The sequence below is a fragment of the Rhinoraja longicauda genome, chromosome 20, assembly GCF_053455715.1.
Source record: "Rhinoraja longicauda isolate Sanriku21f chromosome 20, sRhiLon1.1, whole genome shotgun sequence".
NCBI lineage: Eukaryota > Metazoa > Chordata > Chondrichthyes > Rajiformes > Arhynchobatidae > Rhinoraja > Rhinoraja longicauda.
Genome location: NC_135972.1, coordinates 17793174 through 17810697, shown reverse-complemented (window position 1 = coordinate 17810697; position 17524 = coordinate 17793174). Strand labels below are relative to the sequence as shown.

Genomic DNA, 17524 nt, shown 5'->3' with positions numbered 1-17524 from the left:
AAGCACTTGAATCAGCAACACATAGATTTTTTTTTTTTTAGATTTAGATTCTACAGCGCTTAAAAAGCTGGTCGGATGTTATATGTGCTGAAGAGCAGTGAATTTGTACTGAAATAGTACTCAATGGAACTAGGCTGGAAATCTGATCCATGTGTTAAGCAGACTCAGACCAGGTCAATGGAGACACAAGGAATTGTAAATGCTGGAATCTTGTGTTAAACCCAAAGTACTGGAGTAGTTCGGTGGGTCAGGCAACATCTGTGGAGGGAATGGATAGGTGATGTTTGGGACCCTTCTGAAGACCAGGTTAATATTTGGAAGGGAGACCTTCGAGGAAGCACAGGTGCAATGGTGCAGGGAGACTGTTTCAAGCCAGGGCAATCTATCCATGAATCATCATCAATGGTGCAAAGCACTTTAGAGTTTTGAGTCTTGGCTGCTTTAATTTCGGACTGGAACCTAAAGCTCTGTTGAAATGTGCCCTCTTCCATATGAGGTAAGCCTATTCCTTAGCCACATTCAGGTAAACCATGAATGACATTGCAGGTCCAAAAGAAAAAGAAAAACTGCTGACGATCCATAGCTGTTCAGACAATGTCAGTGGAGAGACTTATTTTTGAAAAGCAACTATCTTGTTGACGTGGCGTTCTCCTGAGTATCTGTGCACGTACCAACTCCATGATCAATCTGACAATTTATCCCTTTTCAAAGATGCTAAATCCGTCTATGCTTCCTCTTTCTGTTCCATGTACTATTTTGCACTTGTCTCCTCATCACCACATTGATGTCATCCACTTCTTTGGAAACCGGTGGCAACATGTTTATGAAGAACCTCCCCGGGCAGGTTAATTTTCTCACCCCTAATCAGCCAGCCTCGCCTGAGTTATCCTGTTGGAGGTCGAGTTGTGAGGGACGAGTGGCAAATGGGACTAGCTAATTTAGGCAAGTTGGGCTGAAGGGCCTATTTCCGTGCTGCGTGACTATGACCCCAGAACCCCCGAAGAGTGAAATACCCTCCACTTACCTGAGGGAGTGCAACTCCATTTCTGCTCAATCATCTGATAAATTGCATGACAAAACAAATTACGCTTGACAAAACTCCAACAGCAACTTAAATGTTCTCTTCTTGCACAACCACACTTTGCCTCTGCATTTTGAATAATCAACCAGATACAAGTCTGAAACTTGTAACTGAAACTGAAACAATTGGCTGCAATTGTTCTTCCCAAGTTCCATAGCTTACGAAGGCAAAGATACAGGAGGACCACCACGCCTCGTCTGACTTGGAAGGATATCGTGGAACCTTCACTGACTTATGTATCATTCACAAAATATTCTAGAAGCAGGCTTGTGCACTGACTAGACTTTGCATATTTTTCTCTCTTCTAGGACCTTCTCCTTTCAGAATTTGAACACAAACCACAATGCCAATTAATTCTGGACTTGAGCCCAAAAGTTGTCAACATGTTTAATTCTTGCCCTTGTAGACTTTTCTTTCGCGACATCTGCTTCACGCTGGCATTGATCCCAGTGCAACGCAGTTTGAATCGAGCTTGTATGAGAATCCTCATTGAATATTAGGAGAGGAAAGAGCTGAACGGATGCCACAACTTACCTTCAAAGCCACTCTTTCCCCAGATTTTTGTGGCTCACTGGAAGGCTTCCTGGGTTTTATCCCTGTCTGCTCTTCAATGGAGCCGTTCAACCTTCTGCGAGTTAAGCTGGTGGCTGGATCTGGAGTTCCACTCACTTCAATTCCATTACCCTTGACAGTTCTGTCCATTGGAGATCTAGCAAAACTCAAACTCAATCCTCAATTCTTGTTATTGTTATACTCTCCAACAGTTGTTGGAGGGTGTTCCGGATCTGCGAGAGGAAAGGACTTCTTGACATTCCTGAAGAACCGACTGATTAATCTGGAAGGCACCGGAACGAACAAATTCTATCAAATCCTTTAATCATCTTAAATATTTCAATGAAATCACTGTCTAATCTATTTGTGGGTCTTTGCACCACATCTATCATCCTTTCCTCAAAGTGAACACTTTTAGCCCCAGTGCCATCCTGGTGACTCTGTGGTGCTCCACTCCTCTGCCAGTAAATGTTTCCTGGATTGAGCTACCCTGCAGTGAGGGCCTGCTGTAGTGCACACAGTGCTCCGCTGAGAATGCCTGATCTGAGAAACGCGACATTTATTCATGCGGTGCGTCCCTGAATTCATGTAGCGCCTGCATGTGTAAAAGTGTTTTACTTTCTTCAACAATTACCATGCAATTGCAGTGCGTGGCTGTTGCATTAAATGTGCTATATTTACTACTTTAAATTTGCTATCAAATAGCCTAGATGTAGTCTTGATGTTCAGTTGTATTCTTTATGCAAAATGCAGATTCAATATTGTGTTAAAGCAACCACAAGCCATGAGTAGTAATAGGGCTGTGAGCTACAACACAGAAAGCTCATATTAATCCATTGGAAGTGTGGAGACCCTCTCGTGTTTGTGTTGCATTTAAATGTACTGGTGATGCTGCTCTATGCATTAAGGAAAAATGTCATCTGCAAATTGAATGTTTATTAAATCCTTTTATTCAATCACTGTATCCATGGAAACTGAACCCAAGTTGTAACTCATCAGTTTCGGGCATGATCCATCTTGCTCCGAGATACCGTCCTAGTTTATTCTTTGCATGCGGAATTTGGCTGAGTAATTCCTTGGTTCTGGCGGAACGCAGTCATGGGCCAGCAAGTGCTTTACAGCTGTCAAGACCTTCTCTCATTGCTTGCACCCTCTCCCCATTAGCCCATCCCAAGGAAAGCCTCCGGTCAGCATCACCTCTTCGAAAAGCCACCCAGGACGACCGACAAGATCCACCCCAAGCAGCATGTGAGTATTTGACATACCAGGGTGCACGCACATTCTTTAGAACAGTGGCAAGGCTCTTGTACATGTCCAGACCAGTCACTGTAAGTCAGTTCAACCTCGCTCTCCAAGAGTGAAAATGCGTTCTCATTTTCATTCTTTTTGTTGCATGCATTGGATTGAACTATTCACCATTTTAGTGTGGAGAAGAATTGTTTCTGCAGATAATGAGCTGTGCAGCTGGATGTTTTCAAGGTGTTCAAATTTGTGAAAATGCTTTCAAATCCGTCTTAAAGTTGTGCATGTACATCACATTTTGACTGCAGGGGGGGAAGAGCAGTCAGGTATCCGGGCTGTGGAATGCATCGCAGAGGAAGTAGGTTTTTAATGGATAATAGGCAGTGTGAGTATTCAGCTGAAGGCAATATTTGTGCGCTATTCACGGTTGTGGAGTACAGAATGTTATCAAATATGGATAAACAATTTCATTACAATAAATGCTGGAAACCCGCAGCTTGTCCACTAGTTCTGTGGAGGAAGACATGATTCATTAATACTCTCGGGATCAGAAGACACTGAAATGACTCAATGAACTTTTAGAAGCGTCTCGTAGCCATTTCACTTCTTCTGAACCTATCTCCTCTTTCCTTGTCCTACCATCCTTTTGTCATTCAGACATGTTTTGATTGCTTCTGCCTTCCACTTGATCATATATTAGTATCGCGTGTCTGCCCTCTCACCACTGCAACGCTGCAGGTTTGGTTGACGGGTCACCCATCTGGTACCAGCTAACTGCTGCATGTTTGCAATGTTCACTAGCTTCACCTGCTCTGCACGTCACTGTATCTAACCGTGTGCATGGCAACTGCAGAGCCAGATGTTGCACCTGTGTGCGGCTGCAGCTGAGTGTTGCTGTCAGTTCAGTGGCCGCTTTGGGATGTATCCTGTTTGTATCCATATTCTGAAAGTTTAGACTTAATTTTGTTTAAGTTTAGTTTAGGGATACAGCGCGGAAACAGGCCATTGAGCACAACAAGTCCGCGCCGACCAGCGATCCCCGTACCCTAGCACTATCCTACACACTAGGGACAATTTACAACATTTACCGAAGCCAATCAACCTTCAAATTTCCACGTCTTTGGAATATGGGAGGGAAGCGGAGCGCCCGGGGAAAACAGAGATCTTAAAACTGTTAAGACAGCTCTCGTAGTCCGGATCGAACTCTGGTCTCCGGCACAGTAAGGCAGCAACTCTACCGCCACACCACTATGTCACCCCTGCTCCAAGCTAGTGCTAAATGATAACTAATGTATTGATCTTCAAAGCAGATTTGCAGCATAACAGCTAGCCTTCCAATCTGGGACAGTATTGCCGCTGTGCTTTGGAAGGCGCAGTCCTATGAAAGCTAAAATTACGTTGTCTTTGTTCTTGGTTTTCCCTGGAACGAGCAGTGGATCTTGGTGGTTGAGGCTGAGGAGCCGTGTCAGGCAGCGGAGGTTATGAGAGTTCGTGTGGCGAGTCTTTCCCCATTACAGTACGTCTTGGGAGGACTTTGCCAGCAGAATGATTCCATTGGTTCCAAAGCACCTTTAGTAAGCGTTGAGGTGTGAAAATAAATGATAATAAAATAAAATGAACCAGATGGCATGTTTGAGCAAAAAGATCACAATGCCCAGAGAGTGTCCAGTAGCTCAACCTCATTAACAAAGCCCTTTTCCTGCCCACTCCGATAGTATCTTCTGTCTATTTTGTTGCTCCCTGCTGTCTCGTGTTACTTTTCTGATGGAATGGGGCAAAAGATAGCAGGGAATGGAATGATGTTGGCAGAAATATGATCCATTCACCTCTCGGTCAATGACTGTAGAGTCTTTGTGCACAGAGCTCTGAGAATGTAATTGTTACACTATCAATCATGCAAATTAACCTCCATAAGTAATTTGTCACTTTCTGTGCTGCTTTATTGATGAGGGGTTTTGTTCTGGCCTTTTCCTCACCCATGTCTGGTCCTCTTGCATCTCATTAAGGTCTGGTCATTGTGTTACTGCATAAGTCCCTGCCTCTGTTTGGTTCATTCGCGCGCACTAAACAAAACAAAAATACAGTTGCTGAGGATGTCTGGGCTGCCTCGGGATTTTTTGCTTTCAGCCTGAATAGATGGTCTTGGCCTAAAGAAAGGCAAAATAGTCATTAGGATCTTTTGTCACCCTCGCAGTTCCTGGTGGTGAGCAGGAGTTTGCCGAGGTGTGTTCCATGTGACCACGGAGTTGCTCAGTAGACTGATCACTTAACAGAGAATGCAGAATGGTGACCCATCCTCCTTGTACTTTATGCAGAGATAAACTCATGAAACGCAGTTTATTGTGTGCAGATCGGGTTATCTGAAAAGTAGGAGCATTGCACAAAATGTGCCCAAGCTGAGACACTTGTCTACAATGGCTGGATTTGTTTAGCTTTGTGGCAGCTTCACGTGTGATCACAAACATATTCTGGGATTTTCAAATCCTGCTTGTGGTATGTAAAACACCTGTGATAAGCATTCACCTGTCCCAATCTGTCACCCAATCTCAGCCACATATTGGTCTCGCGTTGCATCACTGGTGATGGAGTTGAAGAATCACATCTGGCCGTAAGCACAGGTTTGGAGACGGTAAACCTATTGTTTGTCCAAGAGGAAGCATCTTTGCCGGACTGAGGCAGATTGTCCTGTGCTGAGCCTGTCCCTTACATCCGCGTCTCGCAGTACGTCCACCGCCGTGTCTCCCGGTGTCCTCTCAGCCATAGCACTTGTTGCCAGTCTACAAGGCAGTCCTGGGTGGGGGAACCACAGCTCCTCTCCATGGCCTGACCTGGAACCTCCTATCTCCAGACAATTTGTTCCTGACGAGAACCAGTTGAAAAACAGTTCACTTCCATTCTTCATTAATCATTTAATAAATGAGTAAGCTATGGTTGCAATTAATTTCTGTAAATAAAATGAAAATACTGGTATTCGTTGAAGAAAGAAAAAACAAGGTGTTTACCTTTTTCACAACAGTGAGTGGTGCCATTCAAGTGGAAGGGCCGGGTGAGTCTCACTGCAGAGAGGCAGAGTGGCCAGACACCAAGCACATTCAGTCCCCCAGCTCCGTACATTACAATGCTGCTGCTGGACTCTGTGCAGAAGCCTGTGGTAGAGAGAGAGGCCCAATGCATCACGGTCTGTTGTCAGGTGCATTTTGTCGCTCTGCACTGCTTTACGCTGACTGCAGCACACTGATGAATGCATTACATCTCACTCACAGTCTGAACTAAAGTCTCCATCTGTTCAATCAATCTAGGGTTGGACCAGGCTATTTGAAAATGAGAGCCAAAGGCTCCAGCCCTTCAGTGGCAGGTTCACAGCCAGGAATGGTTTGGAGGGATAAGGGCCAAATGCAGGCATGTGGGACAAGCTCAGGAGTGCACCTTGGTTGGAATGGTTAAGTTGGTCTGATTGATCTCTTGACATGCTGTATGACTTCCATAACAATGACAGTGATGCTTGTTCTGACTCAGATTGTGCACATCTTCAGTGGTGACCAGGAAAGCAGATTAGCGTTCACTGATAAAAGCCCATTCCTATTCCAAGACTTTATTGTGGGGCACTTTAACTTCAACCCTACTACACGTCACAGGGGCATGATGATTTGTTCAACAACTGACCTTTGTTTTAAGGATTCAAATTCATGGTTCTTTAACAAATGTGCAAGATAATTGAAATGGCAGCTTCTATTGGTCAAACTGGTTTATGCGATCACAAACCTCAAAATGTTTAAGTTTAGTATTAGATCTATCAAAAAATGTGTTTGAAAAACACAACGGTGTGCTGCTTTATGGACTTGGCTATATATAGTTTTAGTTTAGTTTAGGGATACAGCATGGAAACTGGCCCTTCGGCCCAACGAGTTGTGCCGACCTACGATCACCCATACACTCGTTTTATCCTGCACACTAGAGACAATTTACAGAAGCCAATTAACCTACAAACCTGCACCTCATTTGGATGTGCAGGAAATCGGAGCACCCGGAGAAAATTAACGCAGTCACAGGGAGAAAGTACAAACTCCACACAGACATAACCCACAGTTGGGATTATGTGGGATTAAACTCCACACAGACATAACCCTGGGTCTCTGGTGCTGTGAGGTTGCAACTCTACCACTGCGCCACTGTGTTGCAAATTGTACTGAGGGCGTGCAGCGTAGGTTCACTAGGTTAATTCCCGGAATGGCGGGACTGTCGTATGTTGAAAGGCTGGAGCAATTAGGCTTGTATACACTGGAATATAGAAGGATGAGGGGGGATCTTATTGAAACATATAAGATAATTAGGGGATTGGACACATTAGAGGCAGGAAACATGTTCCCAATGTTGGAGGAGTCCAGAACAAGGGGCCACAGTTTAAGAATAAGGGGTAGGCCATTTAGAACGGAGATGAGGAAGAACTTTTTCAGTCAGAGAGTGGTGAAGGTGTGGAATTCTCTGCCTCAGAAGGCAGTGGAGGCCAGTTCGTTGGACGCTTTCAAGAGAGAGCTGGATAGAGCTCTTAAGGATAGCGGAGTGAGGGGGTATGGGGAGAAGGCAGGAACGGGGTACTGATAGAGTGATCAGCCATGATCGCATTGAATGGCGGTGCTGGCTCGAAGGGCTGAATGGCCTACTCCTGCACCTATTGTCTATTGTCTATAAAGGGCAAGTTACATAAACTGTGCCAACTCCATGTTTGATTAATTAGAAATTGCTCCAATACACATTGGCGTTAATGTGTTTGCACATCAGTTAAGTCAATGAAGTTGAGGTGTTCGCCTTAAGATTCTTTATACAATTACTGCAGCATTATAACTTAAAGCAAAAAACAAAGTTCCTGAGGAGCTCAGCGGGTCAGGCAACATTTGTGGAGGGAACAGGAGAGCAGCAGGAATCACTAAGGGGTAGCAGTGAGAGGGATAGCAGTGAGAGGAACCCATCGGAGAGGAATAATTTGAGGAGATATTGAGCAGTGTAATGGAGACACGAGACTGCAGATGCTGGAATCTTGAGCAAAAAGCAAAGTGCTGGTGGAACTCTGGGGTAGATGCTGCCTGACCTGCTGAGTTCCTCCAGCAGGTTTTTTTTTTTGCTCAAAATTCCAGCACCTGCAGAATCTTGTGTTTCCATTGTAATTTTACAGTTATACTGATCAATAAATTGTTTTTGTAGGGAGAGAATGAAATTGTACATTTACATAATTTTAGTCATTAACATTGTACAACAAGGCAGAGTCAGTATTGTTTTATGAAGGGGAAATTGTGATTTCACAAATATAATTGACTAACAGGGTGGATAATGGGGGACCAAGAACCATGGCAGCCACGGTGGTGTAGCGAATGCAGCGCCGGAGACCCAGGTTCGATCCCGACTACCGGTGCTGTCTGTACGAAGTTTGTACGTTCTCCCCGTGACCTGCGTGGGTTTTCTCCGAGATCTTCGGTTTCCTCCCACACTCCAAAGACGTACAGGTTTGTAAGTTAATTGGCTTGGTAAATGTAAAAATTGTCCCCAGTGGGTGTAGGATAGTGTTAATGTGCGGGGATCGCTGGTTGGCGTGGACCCGGTGGGCCGAAGGGCCTGTTTCCGCGCTGTATCTCTAAATTAAACTAAACTGAAGAAGTGTACTAGTTGTTCTAACAGCCGTTGATAATGTTACTTAAAAAGTTGTTCCATATTCCAATTGCATGCAGTTTTGGTCTCCTAATTTGAGGAAGGACATCCTTGCTATTGAGGCAGTGCAGCGTAGGTTCACGAGGTTAATCCCTGGGATGGCAGGACTGTCATATGAGGAAAGATTGGAAAGACTGGTCTTGTATCCACTGGAGTTTAGAAGGATGAGTGGGGATCTTATAGAGCCGTATAAAATTATAAAAAGACTAGACAAACTAGATGCAGGAAAAATGTTCCCAATGTTGGGGGAGTCCAGAACCAGGGGCCACAGTCTAAGAATAAAGGGGAGGCCATTTAAAACTGAGGTGAGAAGAAACTTTTTCACCCAGAGAGTTGTGAATTTGTGGAATTCTCTGCCACAGAAGGCAGTGGAGGCCAATTCATTGGATGAATTTAAAAGAGAGTTAGATAGAGCTCTAGGGGCTAGTGGAATCAAGGGGTATGGGGAGAAGGCAGGCACAGGTTACTGATTGTGGATGATCAGCCATGATCACAATGAATGGTGGTGCTGGCTCGAAGGGCCAAATGGCCTCCTCCTGCACCTATTTTCTATGTTTCTATAAAATAAGGACTGTCAGGCTAATGCATTGGCATGGACAAAGGCACAGTTGTGATCAGATAAGAGTTGGAATCTTTTCTGAACAGGCCACTGAATAGTCCTCCTTTAAATTAAGAATGGTATTCTGATCTGCCAACCTGCCAGTGCAGTCCTTGAACTTTTAGAACCTGCACTTCCTCTATAGTAGTAATGCTATACTGCTAGAACATTATATAGCTGTAACACAATATTCTGCATTTGAGTATTTTTCTCTGCATTATTCTCTATTGTACTTGTGTAAGACTTGAATGTACTCATACTGTGGTTTAACTAGATAACGTGCAAATAAAGCTGTTCACTGTATCTCGGTGACAATTATAAACCAATAACAATATCAAACCTATGCAAACCCTTAAGCCTCTGCTTTCTAGTTTGGACATGTTTACCAAGGGACTTGTGCTTCCCTCTTTATATTATATTCGTGTGCCGGCATAATTACCCCCTCAACCCTCTTTGCTCCCAGTTCACACAGAAGGATGGAGTGAAACATGTCTAGAGTTGCCGACTGCACAAAGGGAGGAGGGGAAATGAGCTACAGGGAGGGGGCTAAATGTTATCACATAAGACGTGGGAGCCAGGTGACCATTAGTGCACAACACCCAATGAGTTGGACGGAAGAAGACTCTAATGGTGGAACACAAAGTGATCGCCTGCAGTCCCTCGTGGTGGCACACATGCAGTTGAGGGGTTGAGCGTGGCTGGCTCTCTCCACCACTGAGCTGTGCACTGATTTGTGACAGCTCCTGGGAGCTGTGAAACCACAGTCCCATGGCCACATACTCTTCTCAGTGTAAGCTGCTTCAGCTGCAGGCCTAGCTGGAGTGGCTGAGAACGAGGGCATCCAGCTCGCATAGACTCTCATTGCTCATTCGTACGTGGCAGGACCACAGCCTTTAGTAGCACTTGGTGGATCTGTGCACCAACTCTACGCAGTGGTTGCTCAGCAACACAGAATTTCTTCCTCAGCCTTGGAAGTGGGAGGCAGGGAAAACAGATGCAGATTTCATGCATCTATTCTCTGTCCTATTTACAGTGCCTCGATTGTGTCAGTATTAATTTCCTATTACTCCTGTTGATTTTATTTTGACTGAACTTATACAGTTTGTGCTATTAAGTAAAACAAATTGAGAGGATGGTAAACAGAGACTATTAAACCTCTCGATTTCACCCATGTGAAGGTCACCAGCCCTGTTACAGATCATCAGTCAAAGTGAATATGACAGCAACAGGCATCTGATTCATATTTAATATCACTTGCACTTTCAACACCGTAATGTTACCAGGATTACATGGAGTGTTTTATTTCTTAAGACTATGACGATTTAAAAGGTGCTTTAAAAGCTGTCATTAGTCAACTGCTGCTCCTTGAAGCAGACTCTATTTCTAACCTCCTGAGATTCAGGGCTGAGAATTGGCTTGTCTCGCCACCACTCATTTTCGTTGTATCCTCCACTCTCTCTCCAGTTGGTCACTGGGTCGAACAAACTTCAGTCGTGTTGCACAGATAGCAAACGGTTTCAATGGCCGCTTAATTGTTGCAGCGTTGGCTTTCCTGCTCCTGTGCAGAATGTTCTTATGCGCTGCAAGAGTAATTGGAAGTGCAAGTGTCTCATTTTCAGTGTGAGTTTCACAATGTTATCTGCAGAGTTCCAGAGCCGAATGCACGCCTGGCACATTCAATGAATGGGTGAAGTAAACAGTGCCTGGCTGGGCAGTGAGGCAGGCCAAGTGAGGATCATGTTGATAGTTAATTTAGCTGCTTTTGTTTTGGGCTTTAATGCTAATTTAATTTTTTTTTAAATCTTATTTTGACTGGCTCCATGTATTAATGCAGGAATATCAAAGGTGTCCATGGATATTAAGTTGGCTGTGACAGTAGAGGTGGGACCTCACCGACCATTAAACCACTTCTGCCTGTGTTGATATTGATTCATTATGGTCACAGTTGAATATTTTTTTGTTGTTGCGTGTTATCCAGTCGAATCAAATTATACATAAGTGCAATCCTGCCATACAAAAGTACAACTGGTAGTACGAAGAGAAAAATACCGTGGTGCAGTGTGTTTGAAATTTAAAGCATTATTGTTACAGGGAAAGTGCAAATAAAAATTGTGCAAGGGCCACAATGAGGTAGGTCGGAAGATTAGGACTGTACCCTAGTTTATGAGAGTACCATTCACGAGTTTGATAACAGCAGGGAAGAGCTGGTCCTAAGTCTAGTATTATGTGTTTTCAAGCTTCTATATCTTCTACCTGATGGCACAGGGGTGAAGAGAGAATGACTGGGGTGCGGGTGGATCTTCATGATGTTGGCTGCTTTCCTGAAGCAGCGTGGTGGAGGTGGAATCGATTGGCAGGAGGGAGACTACTTTATGTGACGGACAGGGCTGCATCCACAACTCTCTTCAATTTCTTGTGATCTTGGGCAGAGCCGTTGCTAAATCAAACTGTGATGCATCCCAATAGGATGCTTTCTACAGACACACGCTGGTCTAATGGACTCGGAGCCAATACTGGCCCTGGACAGGTCACCTGTGATTTAGGAGGTTTACCCTTTGGAAATCTAAACTGTGGAATCAGACTAAAAGTTAATTTAGTGAAATGGATTTGGAGTGAGTATTGGCTTTTTGGAGAAAAATCACCCTCAATGCTAATGATAAGGTATTACTTTGATCTGATTCAGAGGCCCTAGTAAATTTAGCAAAAAACGCCCAATTTAAACATCATGGACATGGACAGCACGGTGATGTAGAGGATCGAGCTTCTGCTAGAAACCCAGGTTTGATCGTGACCTTGGGGTAATATCCATGTGGACTCTCGTATTCTCTCTGTGTGACCCCATGAATTTCTTTGGGGGCTCTAGTTTCCTCCCACGTCCGTGTGTGTTGGAAGTTTAGTTGGTGCAGTTAAATTGCCTGAAGTGTGCAGGCAAATGGGAGAACTTGGGGGGAGGGGGGTAAACATAGAAACATAGAAAATAGGAGCAGGAGGGGGCCATTCGGCCCTTCGAGCCAGCATTGCCATTCATTGTGATCATGGCTGATCATCCACAATCAGTTACCCGTGCCTGGCTTCTCCCCATTCCCTTTGATTCCGCTAGCCCCAGAGCTCTATCTAACTCTCTTTTAAATTCATCCGGTGAATTGGCCTCCACTGCCTTCCGAGGCAGAGAATTCCACAAATTCACAACTCTCTGGGTAAAAAAAGTTTTTTTTCATCTCAGTTTTAAATGGCCTCTCCTTTATTCTTAGACTGTGGCCCCTAGTTCTGGACTCCCCCAACATTGGGAACATTTTTCCTGCATCTAGCTTGTCCAGTCCTTTTATAATTTTATGTTTCAATAAGATTCCCCCCTCATCCTTCTAAATTCCAGTGAATACAAGCCCAGTCTTTCCAATCTTTCCTCGTATCACAGTCCCACCATCCTGGGGATTAACCTCGTGAACCTACACCGCACTCCCCCAGAAGCAAGGATGTCCTTCCTCAAATTAGGAGACCAAAACTGCACACAATACTCCTGATGTGGTCTCACCAGGGCCCTATACAACTGCAGAAGGACCTCTTTACTCCTGTACTCAAATCCTCTCATTACGGAGGCCAACATGCCAGCTTTCTTCACTGCCTGCTGTACCTGCACGCTTACCTTCAGTGACTGGTGTACAAGGACACCCAGGTCTCGTTGCACTTCCCTTTTTCCTAATCTGACACCATTGAGATAATATAAGAAAATAACTGCAGATGCTGGTACAAATCGATTTATTCACAAAATGCTGGAGTAACTCAGCAGGTCAGGCAGCATCTCGGGAGAGAAGGAATGGGTGACGTTTCGGTCGAGACCCTTCAGACTGATGTCGGGGGTGGGACAAAGGAAGGATATAGGTGGAGACAGGAAGATAGAGGGAGATCTGGGAAGGAGGAGGGGAAGGGAGGGACAGAGGAGCTATCTGAAGTTGGAGAAGTCGACGTTCATACCACCGGGCTGCAAACTGCCCAGGCGAAATATGAGGTGCTGCTCCTCCAATTTCCGGCGGGCCTCACTATGGCACTGGAGGAGGCCCATGACAGAGAGGTCAGACTGGGAATGGGAGGGGGAGTTAAAATGCTGGGCCACCGGGAGATCAGTTGCGTTAATGCGGACCGAGCGCAGGTGTTCAGCGAAGCGATCGCCGAGCCTGCGCTTGGTTTCGCCGATATAAATAAGTTGACATCTAGAGCAGCGGATGCAATAGATGAGGTTGGAGGAGGTGCAGGTGAACCTCTGCCTCACCTGGAAAGACTGTTTGGGTCCTTTGATGGAGTTGAGGGGGGAGGTAAAGGGACAGGTGTTGCATCTCGTGCGGTTGCAAGGGAAAGTGCCCGGGGTTGGGGTGGTTTGGGTAGGAAGGGACGAGTGGACCAGGGAGTTACGGAGGGAACGGTCTCTGCGGAACGCAGAGAGGGGAGGGGATGGGAAGATATGGCCAGTGGTGGGGTCCCGTTGTAGTTGACGGAAATGTTGGTGGATGATATGTTGGATCCGCTGGCTGGTGGGGTGGAAGGTGAGAACGAGGGGGATCCTGTCCTTGTTGCGAGTGGGGGGAGGGGGAGCAAGAGCGGAGCTGCGGGATGTAGAAGAGACCCTAGAGAGAGCCTCATCTATAATGGAGGAGGGGAAGCCCCGTTTTCTGAAGAACGAGGACATCTCGGAAGCCCTAGTCTGAAACACCTCATCCCGGGCGCAGATGCGGCGTAGACGGAGGAATTGGGAGTAGGGGATAGACTTTTTGCAGGGGACCGGGTGGGAAGAAGTGTAGTCCAGATAGCTGTGCGAGTCGGTGGGCTTGTAGTAAATGTCCGTCACTAGTCTGTCTCTTGTGATGGAGATGGTGAGGTCCAGAAACGGGAGGGAGATGTCAGAGATAGTCCAGGTATATTTAAGGGCAGGATGGAAATTGGAGGTGAAGTGTATGAAGTCAGTGAGTTCTGCATGGGTGCAAGAGGTAGCACCAATGCAGTCGTCGATGTAGCGGAGGTAGAGTTCGGGAATGGGGCCAGTGTACGTCTGGAACAGGGATTGTTCGACGTACCCGACAAAGAGGCAGGCGTAGCTAGGGCCCATGCGAGTGCCCATAGCTACGCCTCTGGTTTGGAGGTAGTGGGAGGAGTCATTGAGATAATAATCTGTCTCCTTGTTCTTGCTGCCAAAATGGATAACCTTACATTTATCTACATTATACTGCATCTGCCATGCATCTTCCCACTCACTCCACCTGTCCAAGTCACCCTGCAATCTCCTAGCATCCTATTTGCAGTTCACACTGCCACCCAGCTTTGTGTCATCTGCAAATTTGCTATTATTATTTTTAATTCCATCATCCAAATCATTAATATATATTGCAAATAGTTGTGGCCCCAGCATTGAGCCTTGTGGCACTCCACTCGCCTCTGCCTGACATTCTGACAGGGACCCGTTTATTCCTACTCTTTTTGTTTCCTGTCAGCCGACCAATTCTCTATCCATGTCAACACCCTACCCCCAACACCATGTGCTCTAATTTTGCCCACTAATCTCCTGTGTGGAACCTTATCGAAGGCTTTCTGAAAGTCTAGATACACTACATCCACTGGCTCTCCTTCATCCATTTTACTTCTCACATCCTCAAATTCCAGAAGATTAGTCAAGCTGGATTTCCCCTTCATAAATCCATGCTGACTTGGGCCAATCCTTTTACTGCTATTCAAATGCGCCCTTATTACTTCTTTAATAATTAACTCCAGTATTTTCCCCACCACCGATGTTAGGCTAACTAGTCTATAATTCCCAGTTTTCTCTCTCGCTCCTTTCTTGAAAAGTGGGATAACATTAGCTACCCTTCAATCCACAGGAACTGATCCTGAATCTATAGAACATTGAAAAATGGTAATCGATTTCTAGAGCCACCTCCTTGAGTACCCTGGCATGCAGACCATCAGGCCCTGGGGATTAACCAGCTTTCAGGCCCATCAGTCTACCCAATACTATTTCTCACCTAATGCAAATTTCTTTCAGTTCCTCTGCCTCCCTAAATCCCCTGTCCTCTCGTATATCTGGTAGATTCCTTAGCGAAGACAGAACCAAAGTACTTGTTCAACTCTTCGGCCCTTTCCTTGTTCCCCATAATAATTTCACCTGTTTCTGCCTTCAAGGTACCCACATTTGTCTTTACTAATTTTTTTCTCTTAACATACCTAAAGAAACTTTTACTATCCTTCATTATATTCTTGGCGAGCTTACCTTTGTACTTCATCTTTTCACCCCGTATTGCCCTTTTTGTTACCTTCTGATGTTCTTTGAAAGTTTCCCAATCCTCTGGCTTCTTGCTACTCTCTGCTATGTTATATACTTTTTCTCTTAGTTTTATACTGTCCCTAACTTCCCTTGTCAGCCACAGTTGCCTCTTACTCCCCTTAGAATTTTTCTTCCTCTTTGGAATGAAATGATCCTGCATCTTCTGGATTTTGCCCAGAAATTCCTGCCATTGCTGTTCCACCGTCATTCCTGCTCGGATCCTTTTCCAGTCGATCTTGGCCAGCTCCTCTCTCATGCCTTCATAGTCTTCCTTTGTTCAACTGCAACACTGACACTTCTGATTTAATCTTCTCCCTCTCAAATTGCAGATCAAAACTTGTGTGAGTTGAAGAGACTGTGGGAAATAAAAAGGGATTAGAGAAATGGTGTTCGATATTTGGCGTAGGCATGCACTTAAGAACCACCCCCCCCCCATTCTGTTTTGAATAGTTCCTCAGGAACTCCTGAGAACAATCCCAGAGGTGGGCCTTGGTAGTACAGTAATCCGTCTGTACCCCATTGGAACCTGGGGCAGAAGAGCTCAAATCTCCAGTGGGCCTTGAACTACCTGTCGGAGTTCTTGCTGCTTGCTAAACTGATGGCTTGTTTGTGGGATGGAGCGGTGCTTGGGATGGGAAACGGGCCGTACGGATGTGGAGGGCAGCTCGGTTTGGAGATTTGGCAAATTGCAGACAGACTTGGTGTCAGATTCTTAGATTTCACACTCCACCCATCAACGCCCTCTTACTTTCCTGTGGCCCTAGCCAGGAGCTTCTCTTTCCAGTTGCCCCGGTCCCAGCAGCTGAAGTTTCACTGTGAGCAAAGGTGATGTGGAGTCTCACCTAACCTGTGCTCTGGGCCAAGAAGCATTATTTCCAATTCCCATCGAGTCTCAAAGTTTGGCTTCCCATGTGTAGCAATATGGTAACTGGGGCAATTAATCAGTCTTTAAATTGGCTTTGAAGATCATCTATTGTTAAGGGTATGGTTAGGCAGCCTTTTTGGGGAAAAAAAACAATGAAATCTGAATAGGTTTTATGTTTCGTTTTTAAAATAAATACTAAAATAGAAGCTATGGTTCAACTGGATTCTTTCTTTGCCTTGGAGGATTTTTTAAATTGTTTGAAGTCCCTAAATAACCCTCCCATAAAAACTGTGCCTCGTTGTAAAACTGCCAAGAACTTGCTATTCGCTCAAAAGAATTGCTGCCAAGTTTATATTAGATTTCCGAGATTTGTTTTGTTTCCTGATAATGGAATGCGTGCTGCTGCGCCCCCACAGTGGTCAGGCCAGAGCTGCCTGTCCCTGTGCAGCGGGAGTTAGATAGATGGCCGTGTGAGGACACTCACAGACAAAGGGCGGGAGGTTCTGCTCGCAGTGGCTCGCTGCATGTTTGTGGGAGGGGCCGGGGAGACGAGGCTCTGCGGCGCCTTCTCTGACAGACTCGTGCACCAGCTGGGAAACAGGGCACAGTGTCTGCTTTGTGCAAGCGGCCGGGCGGACTCCGGGGAAGCAGGGGATTTCCATTGTAGGTTAGTGTTGTGGACAAACTAAACCAGAAGTGCACAGAATAAGCAGGAATGAGATGCCAAAGTGGTTGAGAATAGCAAATGCACCAAATTCGCCCAAAATTGCATGTACAATGTTTCCCTCTCACAAGATCAAAACGTATTTAGAGTTGCCAGATTAAAACAACTTTAATGACTCACTCACACTTGCGTTTGCGTGAGCACGTTCTCTGGTGCAAAATGTCTTAAATAGGAAATATTTAATGTTACCAAGTACATTAACATTGATGTACTCATTGTTACATTATAATGTAAAGGAGTGGGTTTGAGGGTGAACAAGGTGAACTTGAACACAACAAGGCCAGAGATGAGAGAATCTGCATTACCAAAGTTAAACAATAAAGTTGAATCCATTGCACAAAATTCTTCTGAAAGCAGTAGGTTAATGTTATCACAGTGAATTGATCTGGAGCAAGATAAGTTTTACTCTGCAAATGGAAAGGCAGAAGGGAAAATCGGAAGTGTCGGTATTACAG

The 17524-nt window shown here is 45.2% G+C and overlaps 1 protein-coding gene across 14 annotated transcripts in view; it reads left to right on the top strand.

The window, feature by feature from the left end:
• Nucleotides 1-17524, top strand: part of yaf2 (YY1 associated factor 2) — a 97565-nt gene that overhangs the window by 46697 nt on the left and 33344 nt on the right. For 8 of the 14 annotated variants that reach the window (XR_013548642.1, XM_078417065.1, XM_078417057.1 and 5 more), the window contains one exon: nucleotides 2798-2881. The exons of the other annotated variants lie outside the window; for them this stretch is intronic. Coding sequence is in view for 7 of the 8 variants with exons in the window: in XM_078417065.1 (XP_078273191.1) it covers nucleotides 2798-2881 (84 nt within the window). In the remaining variant the exon portion in view is untranslated. The remainder of the gene's footprint in view (nucleotides 1-2797; nucleotides 2882-17524) is intronic. 14 annotated transcript variants of the gene reach the window in all.